General features: G+C 45.8%; 1 protein-coding gene across 3 annotated transcripts in view; it reads left to right on the plus strand.

Moving 5' to 3' along the window:
* The window catches only part of LOC122532656 (Krueppel-like factor 6), a 336309-nt gene that overhangs the window by 302809 nt on the left and 8465 nt on the right, over positions 1–25035 (plus strand). For all 3 annotated transcript variants that reach the window (XM_043661634.1, XM_043661635.1, XM_043661637.1), the window contains 2 exons: positions 11748–12060; positions 16721–16932. In XM_043661634.1, coding sequence (XP_043517569.1) covers positions 11748–12060; positions 16721–16932 — 525 coding nt within the window. The remainder of the gene's footprint in view (positions 1–11747; positions 12061–16720; positions 16933–25035) is intronic.

Below are 25035 nucleotides of genomic sequence, written 5' to 3' on the forward strand. Positions count from 1 at the left end.
AAAACTGAATTTCGCCGTGTCCGCGATCCGCGTTTTCAGATCGTAGAGAAATCGCAGAGAGAAATGGAGTAATTTACGTGCATATAAAAAAAGGCATAATAGCACCAAATTAGTTTCGAGTAAACTGTCCTTAAATGCCGCGGAGAATTTTACAAGTACATTCAATAAAAATAATTGAAAATTATTGCACGTGATAACGGTGCCAGCAATTGTTTTTTAATGAACATTATTAATGGCATTGTTATTGTGAAAATGAATTTCATTGTGTACCAAGCTTGGCGCTGAATGTGTTAGATTGATAGTTGCTTTATTCGATGGCAGAATTTTACGAATTTATTCGTCAAAGTAAAAGTTCGGTCGTTCACTCGATCAGATGGAATATTCTCAAACAAAAAAGTAGCCTAGAAGTGGTGGTGAAACGACAAAAGTCCTTTCCACGCTGCCAATTCAAGTGTGTAGATTCAAGAAAATTATTCGTTAGGGGATTCCACGCGTTGCATGTTTGCCCGAGAGGCTGCCCGCAGCACGAGTCGCCCATTACGTAACCCCGACGTTCAGAATTTCTATTTAGACGATGTTGTGCGAACCGGGCGCACAGATTACGAGGTAACGAGTAAACGCGAACACGTGGATCCCCGTGTTCGCATAAATTACGGGACACAGGCCGCGCGGCTGTGATCGTGCGATTATTTCGAGAAGTAGATACGGGAAACAAACGCGTAAAATTGGATCGCGTCGACGAATTCACCTGAACATGTTGGAACAAAAGCTCGACAAACTCGCAACGAATTAAATGTCTGGAATTAATTATATCCGCGTCGCTCTTGTCGCACGAACGCAAATCGGACGAAAAAGCTCGAGGAAAAATTGTGCAATTCGTCGATTCCGGCTGTCGAGCCTTAAACAGCGACCAGAAGGAGAGAACGAAGCGTTTCTCTCAGCTCAATTATCGCGAGCCGGCGCGTGTCGCGTTTTAAAAACGGCGCGACGCCGATCGTTGCGATGAACAGGATTCGAGGGTCAGTAATCGACTTGCCGATTAGTCCGTGGAAACAGTTGTCTAATTAATTCTAACGAAGCTGTTACGAGGTGGAACGTTCGGCTAGTTGGGAGTAAACAGCCCGGTTTAATAAGAAATTCGTGCGGGGACGTATATCGGACGAGGCTCTCGACGCAGGCAGGCAAAAAAGAAGGGAAACCTTCGGTCCGATGTTGATCGATATTTTTGCGAACGTTTAATGAACCGTGGGATACAGCGAGAGCGTAGCGTACGATTGCGCGCGTACAGGGTTACTTCTACTTTTGGAGATAATGGCAGCTGTTGTCCATTGGTAGATCGGGCCCCTCGTTATTTTCCCTCTCGAATCGTTAACCTCGCGGTTTCGTACTGCGTTTGGCGTTATTGCCTGGCGTCTGATCAAGATGAACCGTATCCACTTCGTTCACCGCCACCCGTTACAGTTCGCGTAATACTCTCCGAAGAGACGTATGTTATCAAGATGTTGCTCCGCTCCGATCGCTCCATCATTCCCACTTCTTTCGACTTCTGTCTCTCTCGCTTCTTTCGTGGAACCAAAAAAGTTCAATGAATTGAATCGTAGGTACGGCAGAGCACGACGCTCGCTACGTTACAAAATATTAACAAAGACTTTGGCGAGGATTTATCACGACTGAAAGTTCACTGAAAGAGAAATAAACTCGGGCGCTTGAAAATGGTCGATCGGCGACGAGAAGGAGTAGAGAAGGGCGCTGTTTGAGCGATCTATCCGCGTCACGCGCCGCGAAATTCAAGAACTCGGCGAGATCGGAGAGAAAAATTTTCAGGATTCAGGCCGGGTTCGTCGTTAACGAGGGCCGACGATAACGCCACCCCGGTTAACGAGCCCCGCTTTTTCGTTTCAGCTTTCGGGCTCTCTCTCCGTGTGCCGCGAACTTTCACATCGCGCCGGGGCCGACGATCGTCGTGCACAGGTGTAGAGGTCGAGCCGCGGCCCGAGAGTTTTACGAGGTTAATGTGCAAAAGCGCAAGGATCTGCCTCTCGTAGCGTACACGTAGGCTGCCTCTATGGCCTCGCGAGCCAGGCTCACGTAAGCCCGTGATGAATTATACGGCTCGATAAGGTCGTGTGCGTTAATTTATTATCCTTGTAATCGCTGTGCCCTCCCCTCCCTTCTCCTCTCCATCTGCTGGATGTGGCTTCGCGCTACGAATTAAGCGTCACGTCAGAAAACGACGAGGCGAAAAAACGGCGAAACGAGCGAAGAAGAGAAAACGAGGAAGAGCGAAGGTTCGTCGTGGCTAGAGTCGCACTTCCAGCGCGGAAAAGGCGCGGATAGAACAGCGAACAGCGAGAAACGCGGGATTTATCGACTGGCTGGAGCGAAGATCGCGCACGGTATGGGCGCGTGCTTGGGTTGCTCGCTCGCCTGGCCGGCAGGTGAAACACACCTGAGCCTGGTCTCGCGAAGGTTGAACACACCTGTGACAATGCTCGACAGCCGACGTTCAACTCAGTCCTTCGCCGCGTTGGTGACCTTTCCCGAACCAGCGCGTTACCCGTGCGCATCGAGCGGTTTTGTCGCGTGTCACCGCGATTCGTGCTATTGTGTGCTCGCCATTTGAATGCCGCTCGATGTTAATTCGCGCGATAGAAAGCGATCGTTGAGCTTGTGGTTATCTATTCACCTGCACGCGCGAAGTATCCCGAGTAGATAACAGTTGCATGATGGTACATGCATTTTTTTTTTTTTTCCTTTTCTGCGTCGACGTCATTATTTCACGTGGAAATTACCGTAGTTGAGATATCAATTGATCATCCTACTAATACAAACAGACGTGATTCCTTATACTTGCGCGTCGTTGTTGATTGGCACTTTTTAACGAGATTTTAATCTCTTTGATTAGAGGTTCGATTAAAACGATACAGGATCTCGTTGCAGGCCACGTGATAGACTGGGACTCACAGGCTGGGATATTTTATCCCCCCGATCGACGCGAGCCTGTGAAACCAAGGTTCCGAACGTCCGCTGGAGATATTACCGCTATCTTTCCACCTCAATTTAATCCTACCGTCATCTGCTCGCTATCCGTCGATGCATCTCTCTCCGCGATGGAACTGCGCGAAGCAAAATGTAATCGTGACATAACGGGCCTTCGACTCGAACAACGCACTTCAAAAGTAACTATTCGTTACTATTGCTTACGGTAATGATAGTCGTCGGACAATTTATTCCTCGCTGTCTAAATTACCCATGGCCTGGCAAAACTTATCGGAAGAGCAAGAGAAGTGCAACGGGACGACACGTGGCTTGAAACTCGCTTGCGTTACGTTTTGCGGGAACGTGAAACTGCGGGAGGGGGAAACGAGGCAATTAGAGAAGCGAACATTGAGAAGCTGATGCAAGGAGGGGGGAGGAAGAGGAGAAAAGGGGAGGAAAGGGGAGATAGGACGCGCTGTCGTTCACCAGGCTCATCCGCGCGAGATCACTGCATCGGGAGACGCGTCGTCTGCATGTGCATCGAACCTGGCGCGGCCAGGCCAACCTGCACCTCAGCTCGTCTATCACCGACCGGATAGATTTATCGAGTATATCGGCACCTTCGTGTCCCGCGCTGCCCTTCCACGATTTATATACCCACGCCGCGACGGGGTGAAGCGCAGCCGAAGCGGACAGGTCCGCGACGAACGTCCCGGCCCCCGGATGACGAGGAAGATTCATCGTCGTACGTGTCGACGTGAACGAGCTACGCCGCTAACGATCATTTTCACCCAGCCACGATCGAACGGCCTCGACGGATCCGTCGATAATGCAACGAAGATCGCCAGTCCCTCTGTCAAACCCCTCTGCTTCTTTCGCCTCCCCGCTTTCGAGCTTGGGTTTCATGCTTTTTCCGGTGATACTTCAGTCATCACCACGAATAAGTCTAACTCGTTAGACTCGGGTCTAACAGTGAGATATTAGCCGGCGTGTAGCTGGCTAATTTGACAGGAATAATTCGTTGATCGTTACGATGAGTTGTATCGGTGTGATTCGCGTAACTGGAATGGAAAATTGTTGAATGCAAAAGCTGTAAGGGATAACGGATGGCATATCGACTTTTTCTTATACGTGTTTACAAGGGAATACATCAAAGTATTAATCATCGATTTTGATGAAATTTGGTATAAATGTAGTTTCCGAAAAAATATTTGACACGTATTTCTTTTTTTATCGGGAAGAGACATACATATATATAATACATACATATTTTGTCAAATATCTCAGAAATTAGTGAAGATACAGTTTGATGAAGTTAGTTTTTCCAACGACGAATTTAATGGTCTATATCATTTTGCGAAAAAAATCGTTTGTTTCAACAACATATTAAAGAGACTATATTTTTTATATGTTTCTCCCAAGTAAATGTCAAATGTATTTTCTTGAATGTTTGTTTTATAAAAACTACACGTTCAAACAGAGATTGAAAGATAAACTGGAATCTCGGTTTTTGCATTTTCAAATCTTTCTCGCCCCTCGCAAATCGTTCCTTGTTCGTAAATATGTTGCCTCTGTATATTCTGACGAAAGTTTAACGAATTGGCCAGAGAGTAACATAGTAGCAAATGTGATTTTGCTGAACACAGCCTGAAGGCCATTCTCACAGTGATATCTGGAAAAACGTCTTGCCGTTTTTGCAGCGGAGCAGGGCCGCGGTATAATTCCTGCTATCATGCGTGCAAATGTACCGGAGAGACTGATGATTAAGAAAAAACAAGTATCCCTTCCGTACGTTCTTCGAGTCTCACCGTTCTGAGTCGAATTGTATTTCGCGAACATGGAAATGCAAATACCGAGAGAGAAAGAGGCGAACCCCGGCATTACTTAAATCACTTTTGCCGTGTAGGAATAATAATGCAAAAGCGTGGTAATGATGAAATTCGATGTTCGCCCGATCGTGCGCCGAGCGATACAATTTTTAGCCAGCGGACCGTGCTTTCGTAAAATGTAGAGGAGTAACTTTGTACGAAGAGTCTCGACAGTCTCACTACCGTCGGTCTGGTAATCACAGGGAGGACCCCTTTGGTCCGGTGATTCGAGTAAGACGTTACCTTCGAACGTTCGATCGTATAAACGCATAATTCATTCGAAATGGCCCGGGAGGTATCAGGACAGAAGGCCCGTAAAACTCGGCCCAGCCTCGGTCTCTCGCGATTCGTTATCCGAAACTTCTTCTCCTCTGTAATTACAAAGACGGCCTCCCCCTATCTCGTTTCCCTCGCTTTTTCTTGCCTCTCAGCCGCGACGTGTCCGCGCCTTTTCCACCTCGTCTCTCTCCGCCCGCTCGTCGTCGTCGTCGACGAGAACGATCCGCGCGAGATCAAGCGGCGTGGGTGGAACAATTCGTGGCTAGCCGCGAGCGATTTCGCCCAGTCTCTCGCTCTCTTTCTCTTTCTTCCGAGAGAGTGGCCATTTAATAGACCTTTGCGATCCGACGAGAGGTTTACGATGCCTCCGAATTCGACGAAACGTTTCGTTTCCATCAATTATGCTCTCCCTCTCAGCGAGTAATCTCGACGTGCACGTCTCTCCTTAATTGTCATTTTAGAACACGCAGCGATCGGCGATGATCGTACTATACAGTTTCTTAATTTCACAAATTTCACGCAATTTCTTGCCGAATTACTGCGAACGTTCTCGGGAACACGGTGTTGGACACGTTTGCAATGGTAAATCAACGAAGGGAGACTGCCGTGCATATTGCACGGAAACGTGGTATAAACGGTAGGTTTAAAGGTGGGGCATAAATGGGAATAATTCAATGGGTTTTACTTTATAACCGGTATTACTCGAACGACTGAGATTGTCCCGCAATAAAGGCTCGTGTATCGCGAGACTTCGAAATTCAAGCGCCGTGCTCGTGTGCTCGTTTCGACGGCAATCGTATACGAATCGGCAGCGTATGCAGCGCCGTGGCTTCGCGTTTCCGCGTTACTTTCACCGTGTGGTGGTATAATCGCGCCTTTGTCAATTAGCGCGCGCCAGGCGGCGGTTAATTATAATAAAGACACGTTAATGTAACGCTTGGCCCGGAGAGATAATCGCCCGGTTCTGGGCGTGTACGATTTTATTATACATTCCTTTACGTTTCCTGCCTTCGTCCTCCGGGTTCAATTAAAGGCTCTTACCTCTGAATTTACGAACCTCTCCGTATAAAGAACTAATTACACATCGAACGCTTTCGTTTCTAACAAATTGTCGTCTTCTTACAGGGGGAATGTGAAAGCAACCGCGATATCTCTTTAACAACGTTGTACTTGCACTTCTTTTTCATTTCTAGGCAGATTTTTCAGTGTATCAATTCAGAGACACTTTGAGAGGCTTCCTGATGACGTTTTGCAATTTATCGAGCACCTCGATGATTCTTGAAAAGCCTTTTTCGATAATAAATTTTTTCTTTCACGTTTCTAGCGTATTTGACCCTTTGCACTCCTCTGTCGAGTGTGATCAGTTTTATCACAGGATGTCCTCTCATGTCGTGTTACGCTCGATATTTTTAAATTGCCAAAAGAAAAAGAAAGAAATAATTGAAAAATAGTTTGGAGCGCAAAGGGTTAACAAATTTAAAATGAATGTCGTTTGCACCGACGACGAGATATTTGTGTTCTGCTTTTTCGCCCTTTTTCTACTATCTCGAACCAAGAACAGTGTCGATTTTCCCATTTCTATTTGATAGATTATCGAACTTTCACCTCAACGAAGCACGAAACGAGGCACAGAAACTTTCCAACCATTTCCCAAACACATATACAAGAGAGGACACTCTCGAAACAGCACCGAAAACAACAACGTGTTCAACACGGACACGGGCGAAATTGAATTTTATCGCGCGTACGTATGTGTGCGTACGCGAGAGAACCTCGGTGAACTCAAACGGGACCCCAATTGAAAAATCGTAATCTACGATTAATTGGTACAAGACGGGTCACTGGCTAATCTCCGTTCCGCCGCGCGAAACCGGAAACTTAATTGAAAACTCGCGTCTAACGAGTTCCGCGAGCGATGCGGGTGGCACGTCCACCCACCTGGCGCGTCTTCGTGCACACACGCGTATTCAAGGGAACGGCTCGCGCATATTTCTCCGTGGCCTGACTTACGGCGTATACTGATCATACAATGTATGATAATCGATGATGCTGCACGACAGGTTACCGTAAACGAAACACGATTCATCATTCGAAGCATCGTGGCGAGCCACCAACCCGTGGCCGGCCGGGTTATCATTTCATTGCGAGCAGCCAACCACTTTTTTTCCATAATTAATATTGATTAATCGACCGGGGCGTGTTTGATGATTGTCAATCAGCCGGCCATTGTGTCGCTGTCTTCGCCGCTTTGAACTCGCGCAAATGATGGCGTAACGCTTCTTCTTCCCGATGATGGCATTTCCGATAGACCCGACCTGGCAATTGATGAATTTTCCAGTTGATTATTTTAGAATCGCGCGATAAAGATCTCTCGAGAACTTTCGAGAATTACGAGCTATCGCCGTCGGGAGAGTTTAGCGCTGCTGCTTGAAAAAAAAAAAAACCAGTGGTATTTGAAACTAGAGAAGAGAAGAAAATATCTTCCGGGCGTGACAAACAGTTACGAGCAACTCTGAGAAATCTATGCTGTGAATTGAAATAATACTCGAGCGACGAGCATTTCCAAGCATACCATCGAAACTCGACGTAAAGTGGTAGCCAGTCAAGCGACTGCTTTAATTGTCCAGCTGAACTCGCAAGTTTCGAAGAGCCGACTCTGCCAGTGAATTAATCGAGGACGGTTTGTTCGCGACGAGACAGACGACGGGCGTATCGTAACCGGCGATTCCCACTTATCTCTCTTTGCCGGCTGGCCGTGTCCGATTGCTGGCAGCGGAACATTAATGTCCGCCTATTATCCCTCAATTTGGCAGATTCGAAAAAAAGCCCCGCCGTGCAAACTCTGCCCATAAATCGGCGGATTAACCTCGCGTTTAACATTATCAATTACCCCCTTGGCTGGTACGACTCGCCGGGTCGTGAAAGTGTCTGGACGTGTACGCGCGCAACGGGCAACGAGAGAGGAGAACAAGAGGCGCGGAGGATAGAAAGGCGAAACCCGGTAAAACCGCGTTATTATCGGTAATCCTCGGTGTTAGCTCTAACCGGTGGGCGAGGCAACTCATTAAAGAAGAGCAAAGTTTTTGCATCTGGAGGAACGTTCGCTAGGAGTTTCCTTTCGGAGACCGATCAAAATGTAGCAAAATGTAACATTTAAAAATGAAATTAGGCACGAGTTATTGCAACTCTGATATATTCGTGGAACGACGATCTTTTACGTAGGGTTGGAAGTATAACGATTGGAAGAAGAATGAAGAGAAAAGAGTCATAGAACTGTCGGTATGTTCCGACGACTCTGTGCTCTATTTAGATACCAAAGATCATAATCCTGATAAAGAACAGAACCACGGCAAGAGTTAATACTAGAACTGACGACGATCAAAGCATAAAATTTTCAATTAGAAACAGAAAAAAAAAATAGGAAAACTTTATAATACAATGGAGAAGTACACCAACTGTTTGTTATATAGATTTTACGAAACATCATTTAAATCTCTAAAAATACACTGTTCTACGTCTTACAAATTGGTCATTTCGACCACTTTGATAGTTCTGCTCTTAATAATCCTAACCAGACGTCCAAAAATGGCGGGGATTCAAATATATATGAGTAGCTTATCGGTGAGAAGAAACAGTCCATTCAAAGCAGAGACTAATTAAGCGAAGCTACCCGCTACAGATAACGCAAGGAAATGATCTCTCATTAATTATATTTGTAACGATTCCTCGATACAATTGATCGATCGATTTCACGATAAGGACAACAGTATCTGTAACATGGACGCATTTTTTCACACAGGATGAAACGACGAAGAAAACCGCAATTTTTGGAACGAACGTGTCACATTGGAAGCGTAGCGCGATTAGGACGTCTCAGGCTATTTTTCGGAATCCAATAGATTACGACACCGTCACTCGCAATATTTACGGCCCGTTCGAGTTCAACGGTCGGGCCAGCTGCAGAAATACTAGGGCTGCGTTTCAATTAAAAATCAATCTCAGCCACGATTCATCAAACGCGCGAAACACGCGCGAACTCGCGTCCGTTTTCCAGTAATGCATCTTCGGTCGAGCGCGTTTCTGGCCGGCTGGCATGCGTCCGGTCGACCACAACGTGGCCGTTTGCATAAATCTTCGGCTCGTTGATTCACGACGGACAACCGTAGGGGACTCGCGTGCGTGCGTGCGTGCGTACGCGCGTTACGCAATATTCCACGTTGTTGCGCGCGCTGTGTCTCTTCCTCCTCGCCGAACCAAATCGATTACATACCTCTTAATCCCGTTATCTCGTGAGTTTCTTCGTTTCTGCGCGCGAATCGAGGAACCACGTCGAAGCAGTTTTAAGCATCGTTTGACGCATTTTTTATTATTCTTTTTTTTTTTCTTCTTCAATCAACTGTCAGACAAACGACAAACGAAACTGATTTTCCCTTGAGAGTCTTACTGCGTCGAATTATGTATAGTTCTGCGCCTTTGTCGAATTCTCTGGCAAATATTTTATTTTTAACAGCAAGAAGAACGAGATTCCGAGATTTCATAACCTAGCGTGAAAGATGTAGACGAATTCGAGACGTCTCAGCCCGTTTGATCGACGTTGCCGGTTATTTTAAAATCGGGAAATGCGCCCGAGAAATATTTCCGGCGGGATCGGGTAAGGTGAAAGGCCGATATGCGTACGGTAGCTCTTAGCCGAAGGGTTGAACGTCGATTCCTGAATTATTAAGCGCGTTCCCTCCTCTCTCTCCTTTTCTTCAAACTAATTGAACAAGTCCAATCGTCTTGAATAGTTGGAAGAGTCGGAGAAGTGGAAAACACGGGAAAATAAGATAAGAATAGAAAAGATAGAAAAATAAAAAAAAAAGTACGACGAAAAACTCAATGAGAGAGGGAGAGGGAGCATGGATAGCGATCGTGCGGGAAACAAAGGGGCAAGAAGAGATTCGATTAAATTGTGAAACGACTCATATTGAATTTAGCCGCGTTGATCCACCCTGATGTTGTCGGTGTTTGGTGGCGTCCGATCGCGGAGAGGGTGGAGAGGGGAGAATTTTTCCTCTCCGCCGGAACAAATTGCGAGTAACGATACCGAGCGGCCGATTTCGTGTAGTCGAAATTACGCGGCACTAATTACGAGCATTTACCAGCAAACGAGCCATTACCGCGTAACGAGGTAAGCCTTGGAAATTACAATTTTACATCGATTACGAGGCAATCGAGACGGCGACTTCGATAATCGAATGAAAGACGCGCAGATAGCAAGCCGGGCACCGGCCCGGTCAAAAGTTAAACCACCGTGTCGATAGTCCCGAGCACGTTCTAAGCGCGGCGACGACGCCGTTCGATCGCAAATCTATTGGCCGCTGGCCGTGTATTAATTAGTAACAGTAATGTCACGGACGAGTTTGCATGCGACCACGTGGGTGAGCGGTCGGCGGCGAAGAGAATCGATGGCCAGTGAAAGTTTGTTTCGAAGCGAAACGGGGGAAGAAAGGCGGCTAGAAATAGAGCGAAGAAAAAAAAAGGGGGGAGGGGGATGGAACAAGAAAAAGGAGGCACGCGAAGCTCGATGGAAAGCACAGACGGTGACGAGTAAATTGCAAGTAGACTCGATCCTTGATAAACTAGATTCGAATCCTCTACAAGTATATCGAAAAGTACTACACTATTACAATATTCTCGAATTGTTAATGAACTGAAACTTGAAATTGAAGAATGAAATTGCTGATGGATTTGAACCATCTACGAATACTCTGTGATATAAAAGAGAATTAAAATGGAGCACTTTCGATCGAACAAGTTCGAAACCTTAGGAGTGATCTTATTCAAAATTGTTTTCATTCTAAAAGTGGCATTTTCTTAAAGCGATTTGTGATAATATTTGTGATCGTTCAGTGTCATTTCGATGCATAATTTAGTTCTTAATTATTGACTAAAACAATACAATAATATTGTTTTTTTTTTTAGATAATTTTAAAAATTGTGTTTGAATGTTTATAAAGCTAACACTATAACACGCTTCTGTTCACATATTCGTGAACATTTCCTTATTCGACTATCGCTCAAATCTATCGAAAAACTTAGATAGTTTTATTCAAACTACATTTAAACTTACATACATTAAAATTAACATTTAAAACTTAGTTTAACATAATGGTTAAACATAGTTTTATGAAACTTGTAAATATTCATTTCGATGTATAACATTCGAACTTTATGAAACTATGAACTTTACGCATTCGTCTCGAATCTGACAAATACATATTGGACACGATCCTATCACTACTCGCGACAAAAGTAACAAATGCAATTAACACAGTTCCTCGAGGAGCTTAGTTCACAAGACCTGTGAAATGATTGAACTTTCAACTGAAAATGTCTGAAAGTACCAACTAGAACCACATACGTCGCAAGCGGACGTATGATCCAAGATCCCGCGAGATGTAATAATTAGCGAGCAACGCTGACAATTTTTCATGAATCAACGATCCATTCGACGCGATCCAACTGTGACGAGATTCTGGAAAATGAGCAGAGAGATAACGAGGCGCGTTTGACAGCGTTTGAGGGTCAATTAATTTGCCGGGTCAATTAATATTCCAATCGGTATTTCTTTTGTTGCAGTGTCGCCGCCATTGCCGCCTCTGGGTGAAACAGCGTGGGAGAGGAACCGGGAACGAGAACGCGACAGGATGCGAGAGAGGAGCACGGAGAACGAGCAGCAGAGGGAACGGCAGCAGGAACGAGAGTCGGGGATCAGGGAGAGGGAGCCGCGGGATCGAGAAAAGGAACGGGATCGCGATAGGGAGAGGCAAAGGGACAGGGAAAGGGACAGGGAGCGGGACGTGTCGGTCCGCATGATGGAACCGCTCGATCCTGTCTTCGTTTCCCCCTCGGCGGCCCTGCTCGCGTTACAGAGGATAAAGGAAACGTCCCTGTAAGTACTTTTGCCGATGGTATCGCGATACCCGCGGCGAACCAGCCGATTTTTTCCACGCTCTTGACAGATGTGTAGCAGCGGCTGCGCACACCTTCGTACCCACCGTTCTTTCTCTCTTTCTTTTTCTCCTCTTGTGAACCAGCAACAAGATGCGCTCTATTACCGAAGTGTGTGAAGCGTGCGATCGTCGGCTTACACTTAGGTCTATATTACCGTGTCCGATTTCACATTTTAGCTTAAATATTTGAACTATATGCTACAGTTTAAGCACTAGAATTTAAACTATAAACTGTAGTTAAAGATATTTAAACTATGACCGTGTGTATTCACAGAGCTTCGTAGAAATCGAGCAACTCGAGCGCAACGTGAGTTATTGGACGATTCGCGGATAGAGGATAGAGGATTGAAAATGTAGCGCAGGCAAGCGTCAATTGCGTCATCGAATGAAGTCGACAGAGGATTTACATAGACTGTCGATTGGCTGACTTTATCATCGATTTAGAATCGGTGGAAAACAGCAGGATATCAGCGGCCCCGATGCCTACACGCCGTCATATTTCATCGAACGTACAAGCGCGTCCAGGGTTAATAGGACGAGATCGTGCACCCGCTGTAAATCTCGTTTAATTTGCTCTCGTGCGCTGCCGCGACTGTCTTTCCCATTGTCGAGCGCGCGTCCAGTCCGCCGCCGACGATCTCGACGAAAAGACCCGACGTTAGAAAACATAGTAATCTCGTGACACCCGGCTGCACGAACGTCTAACAAACCTCGTTTCATACGGAGCGTCACGATTTCTTTCCAACGTGTGTACGTCGGCGAGTCTCGTCTCGATTTACCTCGATTTTACCTCGATGACATAACGGTTGATACTTCTGTCTTGGAATCTTCCCCTCTTGATCGTTCTTTCCGTGTCAATGACTCTATTAGAGCTTCCGAATGATCCTCGAAAGATTCTCGAGTTGACAATGTTTCGCACTTGTGACGTTTGAAAACGTTTCCGCGCGCAGGAAAACAGGGACGCGCTTCCAATCGAAAAATCTCCGACGAACGTATATATCCACTCAAGTTTGTTCAAGTTTGTCAATTTTTCTGTAAATCAAAGGATTTTCTATATACTAGTAGACGTGCATTGAGAGTACGAATCTTTCAGTCGTCAATTAAATTCATTTCGAAATTAATTTTTGAATTCAATTCTGCCCGCAAGTGAGTCTGACATGCACACATTGGCGCTCATTTTTATTTCGTCTTTGATACCTATTAGTCGATTGCTTAACCAGTTAATAGAACTGCGATGTCACGTTGTTCACATACGAGGCGAAATGGGCCTCAATAATGGTACCTGCGGATCGCGTTTCGTGGATCGTCACCAGCATCGTGGATCGAGGCCTGTCCTCTCGTGTCCCAATGCCGTTAACCGATAGTTATACTTCACGTTTCTCATAAATCTCCGCCGGTTCTCTGTCTGTTTCCGTCTAGATGTACGCGCGCGTATGTACGTCGGCGACTTGCACACGCACGCATGCACGCACGCACGCGAGTGCAGCTACGCACGTGTACACGTACCGTTGTACATCGGTACCCGCATGTCGGAGCCCTCCTGCAGAGGAACTGCCGCAAGCTTGCAGCAATACTTCACGACAAATGTACTTTCCAGTTCCTCCTTCGCCTTTCCAGCCAGCCCAGCCACCACGCGGTTACCTCCTTGTCTCCCGAACAATGATCCATTTGGTAGTTTCTACTCTCTGCAGACACGCGGCGCCGACGAGATTTCGACGCCGTGGAAGCTGATGGAATTATCGCGAAATAAATTACCGCCCGGATATGGCGATATCGTGGGAATATTAATTACAATCACGGGGAAACAGACACGCTGCAATTACCGAACGTGTTAATAATACGAAGCTAATCAGTTGCCAATTATTCTTCGATAGGATAATTACAGAGTATTAATCTCATCTGGGCTCGATGAAATTTGATTAAAAGTTAAGACTCCGAATTCCAATTCTCGGACAAGTTTGAAACCTCGAATCAAAGTGTTTAAACAAATCTCAAGGTATTTTGCAGAAAATCTTCGCGTTATATAGAGATCAGAGTAATCTTAACGCTAGAACTATCGATGGCTAAAGTATTCGTAGCAAAGAAATGAAAGTGCAACGTACAGATTAATACAAATTAATTAGCACAAGCTTCTATTAATATATTTATTAAAAAATCACTCGAAATATCTAAAAATACACTGTCACGAGCATATAAAATTTTCTAAATATAGAAAATTATAAATCAGTTGTTTTGTTGTTAGGTATCTCAAAAATAATCTCGTCAAATCGCGCAACGCGTTCCTAGAAAATCATGCGAAAACGTTAGAAAACATCCCTGAGAGAGCGTAGCCGTGAACCTCTGGTCGAGGTTGCGGAAATCGGGAAATCGTACGAGAGGGTTTTGTTTCTCGGAATAGAAGCGAGTAGGATTATCACGAGTGGAAGCAGATTTATGCCAGTTTAAACAGCGAGTCTGCGGGTCTGGTTTACGGCACGAGGCGTGCGAGGCTGGGCTTCGTCCCGATGAAATATGGCTTGGCCAGGGATGCGTCAGTGGTACCACCGGTGCCGTTTTATCCGGTTAACTTGAAACGAGCGAGTCCCGCTGAAAATTCCTTTTTGCCACCGACAAAATTCTGAAACACGGTCAAACTTGACAGAATGACTCGATGTCGCACGTTAATTCGTAATGTCTCTCGCAGAGAAATCGTTATTGGCCATTTTTCAGCTCGACAAAATGAAAATACTTTCCATGAACTTGAGACTTGTAACTTAACGCGAGATTAACAAGTCCAGAAATGGTATCGTTTCGAAGTATCTTAAATTATCTTTTTCCGACAATTGCCTCGGCAATCCGTTCGGCGAGACAATTGACCGCGAGTACGAATTTGGTCGCGAAACAAGTTTCGCCGGGTGTCGAGTCGTAAGATTGATCGATTCGACGCGTCTCGCTTCTTTTTGTTAGCTCCGAACGAAATTCAGCAACCGACGTGCGTCGCTGAGAGAATCTTTTGGCCGAGGGATCGCGATAGTGACTCTCGAGTCCGCAAGAAGAAAAGATGATCTCGGAGTCGTGGAACGATTAGCGTTCTCTCGAGAATTATTAAGAAACTCTCGATAATTATTAATACGAAATTCATATTTACGGATTCTTGCGGATTCTCTAAACGGAAGTCTCAATACGTGTTTTCGTGATTAGTTGCTCGATGGTTTAAGTGGTTTAAAATTATAATAAATTGCGGGCCGATTGCAAACGATAATGGAGTATCAACGTTTACCCCCGTTGGCCACGGCATAATGGACAAATAATTCATGAATATGCATGGGAATGGAGTGCAAAATGGAGCACGTTTCGACGAAGGGGCCCCGTGATTTATGAACGCATTCAAAGCATACGCGCCACTATGCGCTCACACGTGCGATGTTAAGGCTCGAGGAAAAGAAACTTAATAAAGAGACTCGGTGCAATTGCGTAACTATCGCCGACTCTTGATGAGGCTAGCGTTCGAAAACGAAAAAATTTATAAGAAGCCTTAATAGAAATCTCGTAGAGAATCGATTCAACATCGATTCGAAATTGTACGTTAATATACGTTCCTCGACTTCGGAACGTCTCTCTGCAAATTACAGCGTTTGAATATTTGAACGTTTCGCCCGACGTGTTTTCTCAAAACTCTCTCGCGTACTAACAGCCGATCGTCGGCCGAGGGTAACCGATTATTAGGCACTTGGCAAATCCACGAACCCGTTATGGGAAATCACAGTCCTCCTCGAGTCTGTTCGATGGAACATGTGGCGCGCCGGATTGACAGCTCTGTTAATACGACCGTGCAAATCGTCTATCCCGTTAAAAGATCTGTTAAAAGATCTGTTAAAAGACCGAACGTCCTGTCCCTCTTTCCCCCTCTGCGCACGCTTCCATGTAACCGCGCGGATTAACGTAATGACCGCCGTTTCTTCCCTTTTCCCCTCTCCTCTCATCCGTTCGCTGGCTATTATATTTATTCATAAGGCAGACTCTTTCTTCCTCTCTTTCCAGTGGAACATCGCGTACATCGGCGATATTTGTTCCGCGATCGTTTCACGTCGCAAGCAATTTCACTCGTTCTTCGTCCGAACCGGTCATAACGCATCGGAAACACATCGATCGATGAATAATGCATGCCAAAAAGCTCTCTGTATAAATCCATCGCGAATGCGCGCGGAATCTGTCGGAATCTGTTCGTCGAGACTCGTCGAGGAATAAAGTCGACGATACGGCCGGGAGGGGGAGGTCCACGATACGAGGACACGATATACGCAGGCAAGATGAAATAACGATGAAGACGTCTTATCCATATCTGAATTGAAATCACGGCGGGCGACCGTTCCTCGAATTTCTTGCCGCCCCTCTCGCCCCGTTCGTAATCAGACGCACCGCGGGAATCGACACGCCTAAATGAAGAAAAAAAAAAAGAAAAAAAAGAGAAACGAAAGGCAGCTAAATTCGCTTTCACCCCGAATTGTTGTTGTTTCGCGTAAATTGCGTAATAATCGGTCCCTCGTTTGATCTGTTCTTTGAATTTTATCGGTCCTTTCGTCGGGAAATTCTCAGGAGGATGTCTGTTTGAAATTTCAGCGTGTTTCACAAGCGTCCGGCGCTCGCGACCGGATTAGGAATCGGTGGCAGAGTGAACGCCGGTGTCGGAGGGAACGGCGGTAGTTTAGCGGTGGACAACGAATGCGGCGACGCGCTGAAGAGACGCAAGGTCCACAGATGCGACGTGGCAGGCTGCGACAAGGTGTACACGAAGAGTTCTCACCTGAAGGCGCACAAGAGAACTCACACCGGTAAGTCCCGATATTGATTTCAGTGTAACACCGTAAATTCAAAACCACACTACAAAAATTCCAAATCGCTGTGTGCAAACGATGTAGTTAAAAAAGTATTTCAAGACTTGGTCCTAGTAACCTAATCTGTGAAAACAATATGATTTAAATCCCTTCTTAGTGTCCTTTGTTTTGTTTCACGATGTCCAGTCGTTCTTTAGTAGACTTGATAACGCACCTGCACAATTTGCCAATCATCGTCATAGAATTTTACGACAGAAAATAAAAAAAAGGGCATAACTATCCAGCAGTATTCGCCAGACTTTTTCCTTTCTCTCATTATCGCAAAGAGGTAAATGCGATAAAAGAGGCAATTACACGCAATTCTCTTTCAAAATTTTCAAAGCACTTTACGTGTAAATGGGAAACAAACATTTCTCAACTAACGCGATTCAATTTTCCCTACGTCTTTTTGAACACACCGTGTGCACACAAACGTCCAAAGTCGTCCCACTTTCGTACTTTGATCGACCTGAACGCCAGTCGGATTGTCTAGCGCGATGATTCACGCGCACTGGTCGCAGCGATCACGGACGTAGAACGCGAGTTTCGTCACCTTCTTCTCTCTCGCCGCGCGAGAAGGGTTCATAGGTGACGTTGCCGTTTCAAGGTGACGGCGCAAGGTGTGCGCCTTGCAATTACCGAGAAGAGAAGCCTTTGGCGAACGGCTTCGTAGCGTAACACTTTGGAGAAGGCACACCGACCGACGAACAGAGGCTAATTGCTAGGACAATATCCCCCGTGAATGGCTCGCGGTCGCGCGAATCTCTTCTGCGGCCTGATTATTACCCCGACGACGCAAATGGCAAAAAGGAAACTCACCTTTTTGCTCGCCGCCGGTGAGCTCCCTCAGTCATTAGCCCGATCTTCCCACGTTAACTGCCGATCTTCCCCCAAGACACGAAGATACTCGTTATTAACAAACGAAATCTCTGAAGTTTTCGTCCCGATAGCGATAATACTCGGGGCTCGGAGATCTAGCCGCGATGGTTAAGCGGCGTGTCGCGTTGGATGGGTCAACGAGCCGCGACCGCTCGAGCCATTACTCATCGACCGCCTTTGATTCCCGAGTCGAGATACTCGGCAACCGAAGCGGAAAAGCCGCGAGTGAACAGAAGTCGCGTCGAATGGACGAGGATGCACGTGACCGGTCGCGCGATTTCAGGAATTTTTATCGATACTGCGCGCCGTACTGTGTATGTACGCGGGGTACAGGCTTGTTATTCGACCGTTCGTTCGCGCTGTTAGCGACGCTCGCCCGAATGCCAGGCATATTCGTCCCATAGAAAATAGGTTTTTCAAGCGGACCGATTGGAAGGCTAGGAAGAGGAGGGTCATAGGTCTTGGACGTTCGCACGGCGAGTCGTCGTCGTCGTCGTCGTCGTCGTACGCGGCCTCGAAGCCGCTTAGAAATTCGATAGTGCTTTGCCAGAGTGACTGCACAGTTGAATACTATCCATCGAGCGTGCATTTTTAGACGCGGGCCCCCGCGTTTCGTTGGTACATTCGCAGCCGGCCATTTATTATCGCCTCGCGAGGGAACCTCGAAGAGGTCGCGCACACCGTTCGTTCCTCCGCCGCGGCCGCCGCACACACACACACACACACATGTGTGTGTACACAGCGTCGAAGGAGCCGCGGCTTGAAGAATTTCCGGTGGATAGGTACCTTCGTGAAGGCACTGCCGCCTTTAACGTCTACAAAGAGTGCAGAGGCGGCGGGGAGAGGGCGTGGTCGTGAGAACCAGGATCTTTTGTCTGGTCCATGGTTCAACCAAGACCATGGTGTAACCGCGGTGCTCAACCACGGCCTCCGTCGCGTCGTCTCACACGCGGAAAATTAGAATTCCGCCGCGTTCCTCTACCGCGGCACGTTCGTTTTGAAGATAATGTATAACGTCGAGTCTATCTTCCTTCTTCTGTTCGTCTTTCACTTTAGATTCCTGCCTCCGTTTTACAATCACGTGACAAGGCGAGAAGAGAGTAAAGAAAGACAATTGTTTATAATATTGTCGCAAGTCATTTATGTTATTTCAAGTAACGTCGCTTGCATGGTTAAACGGCTCATCGATCCAACTTTCACACTGTGCCAGTGCCTTACTCAACGTAAAACTCAATGAGAGAGTTTTTAACATGACCTCCTACGATCATCGTGATTCAAAAAGTCATAATTTTGAAGAAGCCAGTAACCTGGCCATCAGCCGCGACGAATCGGCAAAGATCTCGCAAATTTGAAAGGAACAAACCGTGGCCAATCGAACATTTCGAAGCACGTTCGGCACATTAGGGTGGCATTATCGTGGATTTGCGAAACCCAGGCCGCGCGAAGCGCCGATAGAAAAGGCCAATAGAGGCTGGTACAATTGTAGCGTGTCGTATAACGGCGCTCGCTGTAATAATTGTTTCAACGATTGTGCAGCACCGGCGGTAGAAACGCGGAGCGGCGCGATCTATCCATCATTCTAACACCGCGGCATTATGCAGCCATCGAGATATCTTTACGGCGGCGGATATGCCGGCACTCTCGATGTGGGAAATGCCAATTCATTGATTACTGTAATTTCTACCATTCCGCGGCATAAATCGTTCCCTACCGCGTGGATCGTGTTCGCGGCGCGGCCGAGACGATCGTCTCGGTCTCTGCTCCTCCGAGTGTTGGAATTTGTCTCGTATGAATAACCTATTGTTCGGCGAAAGGTCGACGCGAAACGGGGTTATCAGAGGCGTCTCGCTGAATAATCTTACGCGCGATAATCAACCGGCGAACTCGCGATAACGTACGATCGTGGTTGATGGAGGTGAAAGAAAAGAAAGACTGTCGACTGTACTCGCGGCTGTATCATTCGTACGGTCGAGTTTGACTTGTTGGGTATTTCAGTAATAAGAGTTTAACTTTAACTTGAGTTTTAGTGTCACGGGCTGTTTAGAAAACCGTGTTGGACAGTGGCATGCGGCGCGATAGCACTTTTTTGCTAGCTTTAACTGCGAAAAGTGCAAAGAAACGCTCATAAAAGTAGACAAAGTAAAATTTGCCTATTTACGCGCGTGGTTTAGATTTAATTGAAAAGAAAGTAATTAGGAAAGGAAGCTTCATTACGACTGATGACGATATGATGCTATAGTCGAGCGCATTCCTACTAATAAGTACTAATAACAAATAAGTCTGTAATTTTTCTATTGCATCCTTTTTTTTTTTAAATTTCCAATATTTTGACATTTGAAAATTCGATAATTTTAACGGCTTTTTGGCCGTGAAACAAATAGAATTTTACAAGATTACGCTTCTCAGCAACGTTTTCTACATCGAAATCGAAATGAGAGTCTGAAATTTTATCTCGGGAACGACGAAGATTTTCAACGCGTTTCTTACCACCGGTAAGAGTTTCAACAAAATACCGTCCACGTCGAGCACCATCGTCGTTCCGAAATCGATCGGCTCCCACCGTGAACAAGCCGAAAAACAGCGAATCGAAGGCCGGCTAACCGTGATTGATGATTCTCACGGCTCGAGCGGTAGAATTTGCATCGAATTTATATCGTGCCGCTCGCAAACTGTATAATGGAGTAATGGCGGGCCGTTGCTACCGCTTTCGATATCGTGTATCTTCCCGAACACACGCCACGAACGTCGGAAGTTACATTGTGCGGCCAGAGGAGGCTCGAAATATTACGAGGATGCGGTAAATGCCGGCTACGGCACGTCGTAATAGCGCCGCCGTTTTCGCGATGCGCCGGCCAACGCGAAACACACGCTCGCCGCTAATAAATACTTAAATCCTTCAATTATCGTACGAAAGTGTCCGACGCGATCGTAGTTGCTCAGCTAGACCGATGCTCCGTCAAAAAATTCGCTCCATCTCGCCCGCGACATGGGAATCGCTGGATGGCGTGACGTGACTCTTGATAAACAACGAGGCAGCTTCCACACTTGAACTCTCTGACTCTCTCTCTCTTTCTCTCGTGTATTAATTAAGGCATATTAACCTCGTAGGCGTAAGCTAGACACAACGAAAGTTTCGTGTATCGAAGGGAAACACCGATTCCTCGTCCCTTCGCGGACTCGAGAGGTGTATCAAACCTACCATTAAAACAATTCGCTTGCGCATTATTGTTCAGGGCTGCGATTACCACTGCCCAGAGCACAGAGTTTCCTTACGTGAGTGTGATTCGTATTCTCGTTATCTCGAGGCCGTCGTTTTCGACCTGCTTTTATATTAAATTCCTTCTTCTTCTTTTTCTTTTTTCTTTCTTTCATTTCGATCGGGCTCGCTCGCCTGGAAATTCGGACCGTTCCGCCACGGGTAATTTACTGCGATTATCGGTACCGCGGTGATTATCGTGGCGATCGCAACTTCTTCTCTTCGTAAAGAAGAAAAGAAAAAAGAGAGAAAAGACGAGTTGGTTGACGGTGTAGGTGGCGCAAACGTACGATCGTTCTTGCTTTGCCAGACGAAAGTTCGACTCACCCACTGTGTTTCCCAACGTTCCCTCCCCCGTGAGAAACGACGATCCGAGTAAATCGGTTTTGCGAACCAAGTGGCTGTTCGAAACTTACACGGTTCGCAATGTACCATCGCGATACATGGGTAGCGAGCGTAATCGCGTTAAAATTCATTAGGCTTCCTCTATCGGATGCAACATCGATCGAGGTAACCGGTGCGATGAGAAGGTAGGTAGGCAGTACTGGTTGCAGGTACTTGAGATATTCTCAGGGAAATGGATTTCCCGGATCGGGCAGGGCAAAATGCAATTAAAAGCGATTGCCAACGGGAGACGCGACTTACAAACGGTCGCCGATCGTTTGATTCTTCTCCAAAGAGAGCCGGCTCGCGCGAGAAGTTGCCTGGGAATTCCGAACTCGCCGGTTAGTTGCGTTAATGGCGGCCCGCCGTTGATGAATCGGTCTCGCCGCGGTTAATTGAAGCTTCTCGAGTAACGCGCGCCGGGCACCCGCGCGACTGTTATATTTTATTAAAGCACGATAACGGCGTAAATAATGAATGGCCGCGCGTAATGACCGCGATTAAATTGAATCGCGCGTCCGCGAGTTATTACGAGTACACGCCGCGGTATTTCTTGCCGCTAACGAGTGTTGTTATTTACAAGAAGCCGGTACGTACACCGCGGGAGTAGCTGGAGGGCGCATTAGGCCAGACGCCACGCAGAGTTGACAGCGTTTCCTACCTCCTCTCTATGTATGTATGTATGTACATACGTACGTATGCATGTATGTATGTACACACAACGTCGCTACTCCCGTACGTTTCGTTCGTTCGTTCTTTCTTCTCTTCCTTTCGTTTCTCCCCTTTGCAACGCCTGTCAGCCTGACGCTCGTCACCGACACGCATCGCGACGCTTTCTCATCGGACACTCCGGTGTGATAATTGTAGCTGCAAAAAAAGAACAAAAAAATAGGAGAAAGAGAGAGGAGGAGTAGAATATTTTGTGGTGTAAGATTGTGGGAAAACAGGATGATGGGAGTTAATTAGAAGATCCTGTAAATTCAATTCCAAGACTGCCGCAGTGATCACAGTTACGCCGCGGGTAACAGCGGGCGACGAGTTTTTTTCTTTTCTGACGAGGAAAGGAAGGGCCATTCCATATCGTAGAATGGAGATCACAATTGTGCCAAAATACGAGGAGATTGCGAGAAATACTCCTTAATTTGCTGTTCCCTTAAAATTCGTTGAGCAATAAGTTTGACTTGTGAGTTTTATCTGCAAATTACCGCTTCTTCAACGTTACGTTCCTCTTGGTTCAATTTTTCAAGCAATTTGAAAAATTTTCCCAACAATATCTGCGAACGATAGAATTTATACTGACAAACGTATCAATCGATTCTTTTGTTTCTCAAATTAACAACGTGAGAAAATATTGTCTTCTCACTGATTAACTTGCCTCGCAGACGTGCAGATTCCTTTTCAATCGTCTGACATCTTCTCTCGTTTATTTTGTATCACTCGTTCACGATTCGTAACTCGCTGTGCCTCTCTCGGTAATAAATTAATTGAAATGAAAGTACAAATCCCGTCTGACTGGGGCGATCTCTTTAATCTACAAACTCGAAAGAGATCGCGAACCCAATGAAAATTGAACCCTACGTCCCGAACCAGTCCCGCATTATCTCTTTCACGCTCGCTGAAACATCCATCATTCGCACCTGACGCGCGCGAAATTTGTTGGTCACGAGAACCAGGGGAAGATTCATTCATCTTTGCAGCACTTGTCGCCTGCATAATTACACATCAGGGAACCGTGGCCGTCGAGGGGGCGAGGGAAGCTTTATCGCGCGTCTCTGCGAGATGCGTTGATAATTGCCAAAGATACATCCGAGCGGGTTTCTTAATCACCCCTCCGGCAGATCCTCGGACGATAATGGCGAAACGCTTTCTCTCCGCGTTCGAGGATCGAACCAAACGAAATATCGCCGTCCACCGTGTCATCGGCTCGCGATGTTTTACGAGTATCCGAATCTCGTAAAATTGTACTCGCATTTTTCTCCGAATCAACTCGTACGAGCTTCTTACTCGTCTTGTAAAAATATAGGTTGGCTCGCACGTCGATGTTTCAGTTACACGTACTTCAGTTACACTTTGCTTTCGTTCATCTTTCAAGACGAATAATTATCGTTTTCCATCTCTCGATTCGTGGAAAAGCAAACACGTTGTACGATATTTATCTTCGCTTTATCTGAATAATTTTGCGTTTAAACACATTTTGATAGAATGGAAGAAAATTGATCAGTCGCCGCTTAATGACGTTGAATGGAGAATTAACGTTAAACCTACCAACACTTTATGTTCCTATCGTAACCGGTCTTTAAAAAAAAGTAATACTTTTTACACTTGAACGTAGAGAACAGTCGACTTATCAGGTATCAGCAGTCACTCTCACTTTCAGAATTCAATACTAATCTCCTTTTTTGTCGTCTACATTTATTCAAGACACTCTACTCTTTATTATCCGAAAGAGTCCTCAGAAAATGTGTCAAATAGGTCATCTTTTTCCATCTTATTTTCAGTTTCAGAAAGTTTTTGTTCATCGACATCCGAACACACCTGTCTATGTTAATTATTTCTTCCAACAATCTCATATTTTTTGAATGCCTTGATTTTTTTTAAGAGAAATATCCGTCAAATAAAAGAAACAGATACAAAATTTTATATTTAGCCAAAGTGTTTGACAGATTTACTTATTCCTTCTTCAAACGTTCACCTGTAACTTGAAATTCGAAGAAAACACTTTAGAACTTTTATACTCTCTCCTGAAGTTATAAAATTGCACTGCGTCATCCAAATCCGCGGCCTGCGTATACTCTTGCAATGAAACATTGTTATCCATCGTTCATTCGTGCGTAACCTGATAGCACTTCTGTTCAGATTTTTCGTGAATCGATTGTACAATTTTAGAAGAGTAAGTATCATAAATTTTTCGACCGATAGAGCAGGTAAGACAGGCTACGTATATTTCTCGGGGAGAAAGAAGATAAGAGAAGAGGTAAATACTGAAAAATTCATTGTACGCATATTTTAGGAAAAGTTGTAAAGATAAATAGCGATAACTAGCAGTAACGTTAGTTACGTAGAAAATTGTTTGAAAACGGTCGATTTGACCGGTATGGTAGGTTAAAAGCTTCCTGTCGTCGTAAAAAATCCTGTTACATCCGCGAACGGTGAAGACGCGTTTCGGTGATGGACGAGTTTATCTGAATGATGAATCAAGATGTTTTACGTTTCTTTCGTTGGTAAAACGAAAGAATCGTAAATAACAAAGTGACTTTTGGACTGGCGGATTTAAAAGGCCGTTGAAAGGATGCGTCGCTGGTATAAACTCATTAAGAATAACTCCTGGTTAAAACGGGAGCGCCGGCACGGTTTCTCCCTTTTCGCGTTGAAATATCGAGCTGTACGCTGGAAAAAAGGATACCGCTCGAGAGTTCCCGCGAAATCGCATCAAAGCGACGTTTAATTACGCCGTCTCGTTTTTAATTAGCGTTTATCGTTAACCCACTTGCCCGCGAGGTTGTCCAATAACCCGTGTCGGAACAATCCTATATTTCTCCCCG

Source organism: Frieseomelitta varia, unplaced genomic scaffold, assembly GCF_011392965.1.
Source record: "Frieseomelitta varia isolate USP_RPSP 00005682 unplaced genomic scaffold, Fvar_1.2 scaffold_462, whole genome shotgun sequence".
NCBI lineage: Eukaryota > Metazoa > Arthropoda > Insecta > Hymenoptera > Apidae > Frieseomelitta > Frieseomelitta varia.